The sequence below is a fragment of the Mya arenaria genome, chromosome 3, assembly GCF_026914265.1.
Source record: "Mya arenaria isolate MELC-2E11 chromosome 3, ASM2691426v1".
Classification (NCBI taxonomy): Eukaryota; Metazoa; Mollusca; class Bivalvia; order Myida; family Myidae; genus Mya; species Mya arenaria.
The window spans coordinates 64043426-64055562 of NC_069124.1; the positions used below are offsets into that span (position 1 = coordinate 64043426).

The 12137-nt window shown below is 34.1% G+C and overlaps 1 protein-coding gene across 3 annotated transcripts; it reads left to right on the forward strand.

The window, feature by feature from the left end:
* The first annotated feature begins 575 nt into the window (after positions 1–575).
* On the forward strand, positions 576–11574 carry LOC128225634 (serine/threonine-protein kinase PLK4-like). Of its 3 annotated transcripts, none has more exons than XM_052935532.1 (14): positions 576–768; positions 2247–2342; positions 2539–2634; positions 4879–4993; positions 5282–5394; positions 5692–5780; positions 5935–6167; positions 6373–7619; positions 7858–7997; positions 8287–8402; positions 8536–8610; positions 9352–9698; positions 9934–10140; positions 10340–11574. In XM_052935532.1, exons 1-14 carry the CDS (start codon positions 751–753, stop codon positions 10574–10576), a joined length of 3129 nt encoding a protein of 1042 aa, XP_052791492.1. In that variant the 5' UTR covers positions 576–750; the 3' UTR covers positions 10577–11574. The 3 variants fall into 3 exon arrangements, with proteins under 3 accessions (XP_052791492.1, XP_052791493.1, XP_052791494.1); XM_052935533.1 differs by lacking the exon at positions 8536–8610 and adding an exon at positions 8805–8822 and having other exon boundaries at positions 577–768; XM_052935534.1 differs by lacking the exon at positions 8536–8610 and having other exon boundaries at positions 577–768.
* Positions 11575–12137: the final 563 nt, after the last annotated feature.

Sequence of the window (12137 nt, forward strand, 5' to 3'; positions counted from 1 at the left end):
GTAAAACATTATTTTTTGCTGGAACTCTTTTCCCCAATATGCTAGACACTGAAAAAAAGAAGATACTTATGTAACTGAATTTGTTATCTTCATGAAATAAAGTTATTATTATTATTATTATTATTATTATTATTATTATTGTATCATCGTGACTGGACAAGAACAATGTATTTTTGAAAACCTGAAACCTGAATCTGACCATCAACTATTTATTAGCCTTTACGTTATTTTTTTATGACTGGTGACCCCATATAATTTACGTATCATTTGAAAAGTATTTAATTGCTTGCTGAATACTAATATGTAAGAAAAAAGCAAAATACATCATAAATAAAGTGAATTTTACAGTTTGTATTTTTTCTTATATCGTACTGTATACTATATCAGTTCAAAGAGTATAATATACAGTATAATTAATTTATTTGGCAAGAATTTGCATTTTCAATAGGTTTGAAACTTTAAAAAAATAGAGGTTCTTCCAAAAAAGCATAACAAATATGTCTCGAGATATTTGTCAAAAAGGGGAGAGAAATGTTGCGCGGATTGTCAAACGGAAGTTAATCCGGTAACCGGTCTACATATTTCAACGATTCATGTCGAGGCGCGTACAAGAGAGTTTCAAAAACATGAAGATTATTTTCAACTGATGGAGGGATTAAATATGTTTTTGTGTATATATTCGTGTGAATTTTTATTTGTACGATTAAAATAAATTGGATTTAATGAAGACAATGTAGAAAAAGCCCAATAATGAGTGAAAATATTGACGTAAGTTATGTTGTTGTTTATATCGCGAAATTATGTGACACATTTTGACAACTTATTTTTTTTTCTCTGAAACTTGTGTTGTTATGTGATGTAACGGTCGTTTTTATATTCCTACCTGACTTGATTTATAAGCTTTTATCGATGCTCTATTACTATGTGACCTACTTGCATAAGTGTGGCACAGTGTGTAAAACTTTTGCATAAAACAACAGTACCGTGAGTACGACAATTTTCGCATTTGGTATACCAGTTAAACATATGATTAGTCCACAAAAAACACCTGTTAAGATTTTTTTTTACATTTTTGTTTTTTTAGCAAATCTATAATGGTCCACATTTCTTCTTTTCCTAGACAAAATCGTAGGGCTAAGAATATCTTGCAGTGCTAGCGTTGTTAGACAGATAGTGGTGGTTAGCCGATGCTCACAAATACAATTTTTTTCGGTAAACTATAATAGTGAAAAAAAGTTTACTGCAGTCCATCTGCATAAGTTTTTCATGGAAAACTAGTGTAAATAGTATTAAAAAGGTATCGGCTACTAAATTGTTAATATGTAACTTGTAAATGTTAATTGAACAGTTCGATGTTATTGGGAAGTAACAGTCTTATGAGATATTTAAAATAGGTATGAATTCGTGTACTTGTGATGTTAAGAGGAACATAATGAATTATGAATGTCCAAATGTTAAAACAGTTCCACTAACGTGCAATATTGTGGCAAACATGATATGATCATTTATTACATTAATAATTAGGGCAATTATTTTGAAGTATGTGTACATTCAAGCAAGCAGTTTTTCAAATGTTTATGACGGCTGCCTATCGTCATTTTTATAAAAATTTAATTATTGTTACATGTAAATGTAGCTTTCTGATTTTCATATGATGCTATGAAAACAGTTAAGTTATATATGTAACTACTACAATACATAATAGTGAGTGTTTATTTTTAAACACAATAACAATGTTATTGACAATGGGAAATGGCCTCTATACAAACAAGTGTACATGCCCGATATAATAAATATCCAAATGAACTTAACCAATTAAAGACTAAATGGAAATTTTACAGTTGCTATCATCATAAGCTTTCTTAATGATTTAATCAGAACCCGTCTAATGATCGAAATATGAGCGTAGACAGAAATAATTGATATGGTACAGACGTAACTGCAGCTGAATAATTGTAAAACTTCATTGCATTTGCAAATGGTCTATGTAGCTCTTGACATGGTTTTCTACGGGAAAAAAACAACAACATGTATCTCTTCTAATTATGTGATTGTACATGTATTTATATTATTGTTAGTTGTCTCGGAATGACTATAAAATGTTAACTGTATAATACCAGTAATCCATTGTAAAATAAAATTGAGTAACAAGATGTATTTTAGGCAATTTCTAACAGTAAACAATAATAATAGGTTTGCACAAATTTAAAACAGCCAGATGTTTAAAGCAGTTGTTATCATTACAGGATTACCAGGTAATGAACCTTCTCGGTAAGGGAGGGTTTGCCTGCGTTTACAAAGCTAAAGCTTACAAAACTGGACTAGAGGTTGCTATTAAAATGGTAAGTTTCTTATTGTGTGTTTCTCTTTGAGTTTTTTTAAATGTCAATGCACTTATGATGTTGATAATACATTTAATTAAAGCGATATATATTGATAAAAAACTGAAATATCAAAATATAACAATTTACAATTCAAAGTAACATATATTGTCTGCAATAATGCATCTTTCGAACCATTGCAATTTCATTTTAACAGATTGATAAGAAGCTGATGAAAGCTGCTGGAATGGTTACCAGGGTGAAGAAAGAGGTTGAGATTCATTCCAGGTTGAAGCACCCTTCTATACTTGAGGTAAATAATAATACATTAAGTTGGACACATCAGTGTTACAGTTACAAGACTGCTGGCCAATTTTTCAGAACTTTGTTAACATCATGATTGTAAACTTTCAAATCTTTACTACTAGAAAGTTTCACGAACTCTTCTGAACTGCAGTATGTCTTACAAATTCTGAGACAATCTCTTTTATATGATTGTTTAATTTAAAATCAATATTTATGAACATCCTAAAATAGTTCACCTTTGAAATATTTCAACGATGCCATTAACCAGTATCGTTAACTTAAACAAAGTTCTGAACAATCAGTCAAATGAGTAAGATTGTAAATGTAATACATTTTGTTTTGTCTTTGGCATTTTTTGGCATGATTCAGGAATTTGTGCATTTACATGATCCTCAGTATTTTCAAAATGTACACTCTTTTCATTAAGATGATTGAGCATAACTTCTATGGAATCAATACAGTTGGCTGACTGTGCCACTTTTGACATCCATCAGCCAATGACTTTATTGATTTTCAATTTGAGTCTCCATGAAATAGGTGAGGAATTTCACATAGTGCCATTAACAGGTCTACATCTGCTGAGGTGCATCTCATTTCTTAAGTAGTGTGTGTCATACTGGTTTCCTTAATCTTTCCCATGTAAATCAATGCATGCTAAGTTCATTGAAAAAGCACTGAACTCTGCTTTTGTAAAAGTTTAATTAATTCAATCGCTTTAAATTATATTAAAGTTTTAATCAATATTTTATGAATAGATTAAAATGCAGTTTTAGAGCTGTATTGCCATCAAGATCAATTTCAAGCTGTTATACAGTATACTAAAGGAATTATTTTTCATTGATAAAATGACTTTAGTGAATGTATTAACATGTCACTGGTTTTAGTGTTTGCAATATCATGGAAAGATTAAAATTACAATTTAATTAAAATATTGTTAATTACATTCTACTCCAAAATGAATCACTTGATAAATTACTATATTGTGATTCAATTGAACAGAATTAAACAGATAATAACCTAATTGTATTGTTTTCGACCACACTACCATTTGTGACAAACAATAGGAAGCGTCACAATGTGGTAGTGTTATTGTTCAGCCTTTTTATTTGATTGTCATTAACCTATTGTCGGCCATTCAACAGGAAAAGAAACAAATTTGTAATGTCTTGTTTGCTAAAATCAAAATTGTTTGACTCTATGTCATGCCATCTGTACAATAGGTTCAATGATTATATTTTATAACATGCATAAAAGGTAATCCAATCAGATTAAATTATTAAGATATGGTAATTAAAGTGGTTGCATATATGCATACTGTGGTAGGGAAGTGTGTCAATATGTCCAAACTAGTCCTGATGGTCAGGGAATTAATCCCGCTAATCCAATTCCAAACCAACACTTGTTGCAACAGGCTTTAATGTCATTCATCAAAGATAAGGAACAGCATTAGTAAACATTCATATTAAGGGGATTAAAGTATTTTCAATCAGTAACCAGTGGAAAAGTCATAAAAAGTTACTGCTGGAAACAAATATGATCCGAACAAGTTTGATCAAGAACTGTTCAAAGTAAACATTTAAATATATAGACCTCTGATAATTTCATTTCATTCAGTGTCCATGGTTTGTTTACTCAGCCAAGTAGATTTTGCTCTTTTCATTTTAAGACCTAAGATCTGTTAATGTTTACCTATTGAATTTCATAAGAGTCACTGTGAGGGATAGAAGTTATTGATCTATCAGATTGGAAATGGTTAGTTATGAATATGTTTAAACCTCTCTTGCTTATTTCAAATATTGAACTTTCATCTGATGGAATGCAGAGCCATGCTATTTGATACTTGTAATTATTTAAATGGTATTGATTATTTTTATATAAAGGCATTTGAAAAGGATTGCACTTCAACAAATATTTTATGAGCGATTATGTACTTTGAATATAAATTGTTTGCATTTAAATTTCTTTGATTTTTTTTTAATGATTTAAATGATAATGGCTTAACTTTTCATGCAGATTTTCAATCTCTACAATAGATTTTAAGACTTTATTCTTTGTATCATTCTCTGAAAGATAAGAGATATTTTGTGTATCCACTCAGGTCTAAAAATGTAAAATCAGAAAGTTCAATTATTTTTTTTGGTCAATTTTGCTTTTATTATTGTTATGAGTATATATTATATTATATTAAAAGGCAATGCCAAATATGGTTCCATGTATCTATTAAATACAAATGTTTTTGCTCCTATTTCAGTTGTACAATTACTTTGAGGACAACAACTATGTGTACCTGATATTGGAGATGTGTCACAATGGCGAACTCAATAGATACCTCAAGTCCAACTGCAAGGTTCTATCAGAGGATGAAGGTATGGTGCCATAGCCTCATGTAGCTAGCTGTTCAATTAGTACTGAATAACTCAACTATAGATAATATTTGTTTACTTGACTGTAGTAGTGTAGATTCAAAATTCTACATAGAATATGCTAATCATACATTCTTATACTAAAAATTATAAGTTTGGTAGAGTTTATAATTTTGCTTGTTGAATTTTTATGCAATATGTATTGATGTCAGAACAAATCTGTCTAAGATTGAATATTACTGATATCCTTGTGAGGTAGTTCAATAGTACAATATGATGTATGTATTTCAGCGCGTCACTTCATGAAGCAGATACTTGAGGGTATGCTGTACCTGCACTCATACGGGATCCTGCACCGTGACCTTACACTTGCTAACCTGCTTCTCACCAAGGACATGGACGTTGTATGTATATTTTCTGTATTGAAGCACTCCCCAAGAGTCTGAGCATTGTCAAAAGATCATGTTCATTGTCCAACACTCCTTTGAATTGTATAATGCAATCTAGTACTCTTAAAATTCTGTTTATCTAATTGTAGACTAGAAAGTATATTCAAAATCACAGTTTTGAGCTTAAACTCATAGTTGCTTTAAGAGCTCTGATTGTTACTACTTCCAATGTGCAGTATGTATGTAGCTTGTAAGTAATCTAAATAGAACTTATACTTCACTGAAACTAAGAATGGATCATGTGATTTTCAGAAAATAGCTGACTTTGGTTTAGCCACAAGGTTGAATAGGCCAGAGGAGAAACACTTTACCATGTGTGGAACACCGAACTATATCTCTCCGTAAGTAAACACAATAAATAACAAACAATGCTTCATTTCAACAAATGTTAAGATTTGGATAAAAACTTTTTACAGTCTTCAATCATATTATTTTTCATCTTCGTAGATTTTCAGCCTGCTATTAATTAAATCAATATTGCTGTTCTGTTGACAGGGAGGTTGCCAGTAGATCAGCCCATGGTCTGGAGGCAGATGTCTGGTCATTGGGCTGTATGTTCTACACATTCCTGGTGGGCACCCCACCCTTTGATACTGACACAGTGAAGCTGACCCTAAACAGGGTGATCTCGGGAGACTTTGACCTGCCATCTGACATGTCCCCAGAGGCCAAGGACCTCATACATCAGCTGCTGCAGAAAAACCCTGCAAAGCGCATTGCTATACATGGTGAGTCCATTTTTTTATAACAATGTTTATATTACAGCTTAATTAAGAGAAGAATCTAAGGGAAAACAGATAGCATTTGATGTAAATGATAAATTACCTTAAAGTGAATTAGAATAAAAGGCTTTAATTATCATGAAAGATATAATACCAGAGCTTCATATAAAACCAAAGATAATCTACAAAACCATTCAATATGATGTTCCAGATGTGCTGAAGCACCCATTCATGACCAAGGAAAGCAGCAGAGACTACTCAAAGGAGCACAAGAGAATGGCAGAGATGTCCATAGACAGTGGACGTGGCACCATGTCTACAGACATCATGTCCAGAATGTCCTCGGCACCACCAAAGCAGCGACCTTTGCCTGCCATTCACAACATCCAGAGCAAGATTTCAGAGGTTAAAGAGAACAGCGTTGATGGGTATGGTCATATTGGAGGCCAAACCATGAGGCATCCCCCCTCTCCGCCTGTCAGACTGCGGGACAGTGAGCGCCAGGCCAAACAGAATGACAGGGTGTTTCCTGAGAAGTATTCCGGCACACCTGCCCCGGAGAGAAGTGTTCCATTCACTGATAGGACTCCTAAAACTAATCACTCAGCAGACTTTGTTCACAAGGGTTCAGACACTGGTTACTGTAGTGCTAGCAGACATTCTCATAGTGAAACTGAGACTAGATCACAACGGACAATGGATATGCCTAGGTTAAATCTAGCTCAGTTTGATCCTTCGAAATACCAGAGTCAAAGTAGTTCAACCTCTGGATGGTCATGTAGTGCCTCTATACATAGTAATGATGCCAAGCCCATAAGTCCCCGGGAACATTCAGACATCAGTGGTAATGATATGCACAGGCATTTACCTAGCTCTATCAGTGGTGTGTCCAATGCCTCATCATATGATGAGTTAAGTTTACAAAATACAAAGAAAGTTCTCAACTTTGACTCTGATTCACAGCCAACCAGCTTATCAGAACAATTTTCACATCGAAGTGAATCATCAAGTGTGAGACATACAAATATTAGTTCTGAACTGGGACAGCAACAAAAATACAATATTAGTTCTGAACTGGGACAGCAACAAAAATACACAAGAAGTAATTCAGTAGATGAGTTGGAGTTTGATAGACCAAGGCCAAAGGTTAGTGAAATGAGGAGTATATCTTGCGATGTCTTAGACATGGAAGAGCCTTGTAATACAGATACCAACACAAACAACAGTGCTAGTTGGAGTGGGAAGCCTGACCCAGTCCTTGCTGGTGTTTCCAGCAAACAGCGGAGTGAGATGGGACCCCCTATCTGTTCAAACCGACTCCGACCCATTCGGCAGAGAACCCGCAATGCTGTGGTGAACATTATGGAGAACGGGGACGTGTGCCTGGAGTTTGTCAAGCAGAAACATAAGGAGGAGAAAGTGGTCGAAGTCTTTGTCATCTCCAACAATGGCATGCAGGTAAACTCATCATCCTGTTGCTAAAATTATGATAGTTATAGACTAGAGTATGTTTTATATTTCATAAAATTAAAGTGTCACTAAGAAGACTATCACAGATTTACTTTTGGAGACAATAATTTCTTTTGGAACTTTGAAACAGATTTTAATTTGCAAATTTTTTATTTTAATATTGATGGCACCATTTTGAATAATTGCAATGAAATAATCACAGACCATGTTCCTTCTATGTGTGTAGGTAAGCATTTACCAGCCGAACAATGGTAAGGGTGTGCCTGTAGAGGACCAGCCTGTTGCCCTGCCCAAGGTCCCTCTCAAGTCCTTCACATACAGCGAGGTGCCGGAGAAATACTGGAAGAAGTACCAGTATGCTTCAAGGTATGAGATTTGACACTTTTTTATGATGTGACAGTGTTTCTGCTCTTGTGGTTTGTGATTCTTTGCCTTTGGTTTAATACACGAAGTCCAAAAGATAATCATTGAGGATAAAATCAGAGAACTTATCAATTTTACATTTTGTGAAATATCCACTTATACAAGTTGCATAATTATGGTATTGTAAAATAAAACAAACTTTTTGATTTCAAAATAATTAGTATTACCCATTAAGTATATACTAAAGCTGTTTTGTTTTGACGTTAACTATGAATTCTCCATTGTGTCCCAGGTTTGTAAAGCTGGTGAGGTCTAAGACTCCCAAGGTGACTCTGTACACCCAGCGCTGCAAGTGTATGCTGATGGAGAATGGGCCAGAGGCAGACTTTGAAGCTGTCTTCTATGATGGTAGGTCAAGCTTGCTTATTTCTACTCCTTTTACTTTCATGTATATATAACTTTTTACTAGATATTTTTAATACAGTATTATTGATTAAGCTAGTACACAAGTTTCATTTATTAATTGGTTGATATCATACAGATAATCCTGATAAAAAGTCCATGACAGAATCATGGCCAAGAAAAAGCTGTGATGATTCTGATATCATAAATTGGAGTAAGCTTGAACACTGGTTGTTTTGATTTTGTTATTGAGGTGGAAGTCGATTAAACAGTTGTTAACATGTTTACAGTTGTACCATGTATATTGGCTATTGCACTTGATACTGTATATAATATACCATAATCATATTAATGATATTATATATATAAGATTATATCAGCTTTACGAAAACATTGATATGCTTGTAGCCAGCTCATCATTGACTGGTATGTGGTTGATGTATACCCAGTTAGTGTGATGATGCCCTTCTTTTATATATGCCTTTATACACATGTACATTTCTACCTGAACCCTATTACATGTTGTACAGACTCGCTTTTCCCTTATCTTTGCAAGTGTGATTTGTTATTTATTTCCTTTCACAAACATTATCCCATCAAATAACGTTTGTATGAACTCTGCAGTCTGTATAAAATATTGCTTGTTTTAAAAAAGAGTGTTACATATGTATATTGTTTGTCTTGTTTCACTTGTGTGTTAAAATTGTGCACAGACAGGTGTTGTGTTTCCACTTTCTGAACACCAAACTTCTGATTTTATAAAGTATTTATTCACATGTAATACTCCAGCATTTATAGATCATATTTATAAGCATACTTGTTGGCAGTGTTTATTATTCACTAAAACATCTAATGCTTTTATATATATCAGCAAAGCAATTACATTTGTATTGTCCGAAAACACCTTATGGCATTGTTAAACTCCCTATATTTAACATCATGATTTATGTTTTAGGTGCCAAGTTCACATCGAGCAGTCGGGGTATGAGGATCATAGAGCGTACAGGAACGTCCCTGGTGCTGGAATCTCCGGACATGGAGCAGCGACTAACCCAAGAGACCCAGAAACTACTTGAGTATGTGAAGCAGTGTCGCCAGCAGTGTCAGCAGCTGGAGTCCGTCGTTGCCGCTGTCCAGGATAGGTGCTCCCTTAATGAGGAGCTGTTCCCCATCATTATTGGCCGCCGCCCCAATTCCTCCAACCTGAATGATTCTGGCAAATTCAGTACCGCCAGTATGGGGACTTGCAGCGAAGACCACAACACTAGTGGAAGGTCAACAGATAGCAACAGGCCACCAACTGTAAGTGTACATGTTTGTTAAACATTCAAGCTCCTGTCAATTTAAGCATGATTATTTCTTACAGTGATCATTCTTTATCTTTATTGTACTAAGACTCAGTGCATACATTTTGGTTTTGGAAACTTCTTTTATGTTTGTAGATTAAATAAATTATATCCATCGTAATACATTTTGATTTTGACCTAATTGTTTTCTTTCTTTTGTTTTGTTTTTAAAGTTTGATATCATATTTCAGATGACGTCCTTTGATGGCACTGTTGTGAGTACTGTCACTGATTGTGCAGAGAAACCAAAAGCAGCTGAAGGCTTCCATGACAACACATTAGGGTCCCATTCGACCATGAACACAAATACCTCACCCACTGGCAGTCATGTACGCAAATTCACCAGCAAAGACATTCTTCGTCAGGTCATGGTCCAAGACATTGGCTGGGCATCTCAGGTAAATAAAAAGATTTTTTATTTAAATGATATCTAGATTTAAACAAATATCTAAGACATGAAAATATTTTGCAAAAAAACAAATGGACAACTCAACATCAGATCATCTGACACTACATAATATCTTACTAGAATGAGTTTATATTGAATGTATTGGCATTTGTTCAAGTGGATTTTTAATGGTTTGTCATTTTTTTCAGCATGCCAATGGTGAGATCTGGGTCAAGTTCTTTGATGGTACACAACTGGGAGTGAAGTCTACCACAACCACTATAAAATATATTGACCAGTCGGGTAAGCTGTGTCGCTACCAGAAGACAGACCTGCTACCCGAGGCAGTTAAATCTCGCCTGGAGAAAGTTCCCCTCATTCTGGAGCACCTCCTGCAAGACTCCCAGCAGCAACAGGTCTCCATGAGCAGGCAGGGTCCCAGATAGAACTAGCATGGCACGGCCCTCGTTGACATTCTAGGTCTCTGGCACCACCCAAACAAAACCAAGGTGGCTCTGAGGTTTGAGGTGCAACCCAGATAAACCTCCCCTGGGCTCCGGTACCGTGTTTAGTTCAGGGACCAATCAAATAGATCAGCAATCTGTGATATGTACAGCACTGTTTTTATGAACTCTGACAGCTATTCACTCTGCTTCTAGTGCTGGGAAGTTATCCTTTGGTGTTCCTCTTGCATGCTTTGTTCAGTGTTGAAAACTTATACCTAAAAGGCTTTCCTTTTCATGGTGTCTAATTTTGAGATTAGGATACCAAGAAGATGATGTCTTTAAAACCAACATTCTTGTGCTTAGATTGAGTGGATATTGTGCTAAGTGATTCTGTAGAACTCGTATAAAATGCTCATTTATTTATTTATTCATTTTTCCCCCATACAGATTATAAATTACCATTTGATTTAAAGAAATAGTAAATATTAGCTGTCGAATGTGTTTATAGAGTAGAAAGCTTGCAAGTTATTTATTAAAATCCAAAAGTTTGTCAATGTCAGTATGTTCAAAGATAGAATAACTTAAACTTGATTTTCTTTGTCTGTGCCTTGAAACTTTCTTCTACTTTGTTGTTGTAATTTGTAAATATGAAGCTGTGTATAATTGTGTATTTATGTAAACATTTTTAGTCCCACTGTGGAACTGACATATATGGTGCTTTTAAATACTTATTTATCTATGACTCATTTTAATTAGCATTATTGTTAACTACTTATTAGAGTTGGATTTTAAACTTTTATGAAAGTGTTAATGAAGATTGTTTGTACACTTAGTGTATGGATATAAAATTGCATTATTTGAATTTTTTGTGAAGTTAGCAGCTAATAAATTGGAAATATGCATTTAGATTTGCCATTAGTCAGTCTCCAAAGTTAAAGAGTATTGATCTGTATGTTATTAAATGCTAGTCTATAACTGAGAAAAATAAAGGAACAAAAATTAAAGTTGAGTTGAAGTCCAAATTACTCCTAACCAGTGGTTCATTGTGTACAATTTTCCCCTGATCACCATGGTTATACTTCCTTGAACTTAATCTCTTGGAAAGATTAATGGCGGTATTAATAAATCTTCCCGAGTCATTTCTTATCTTAAGTCACTCCTAATTTTAGTATCTCTTACGTCATATGAAGTAAAAAGTAAAGAATTTCCTAAATACATAATTTTCATTGACGTTATTGAAGAAACATTAATGTTTAAAACAATTTTAAGAAATCGACCTAAGTTCGGATATGACTTAAGATGCTTTTTGAATACGGCTCCAGGGTTCAAAATCAGCCTGTTGTTAATTTGGTTTTGACTGGAGATGCACAAGGCAGTTCCAATTTGCCAGTACTTTTAAAATATTTTATAAAAACTGATTGACATCAAACAGACTGCATCTGACCTTTCAGGTTGAACTTTACATATTTATATGATACAAGAGACCGAAACTTTTTGTAAAATGTAAACATCTATAACCTTCCATAAAGCATTGATATGGATACCACATGCACATTTTCTG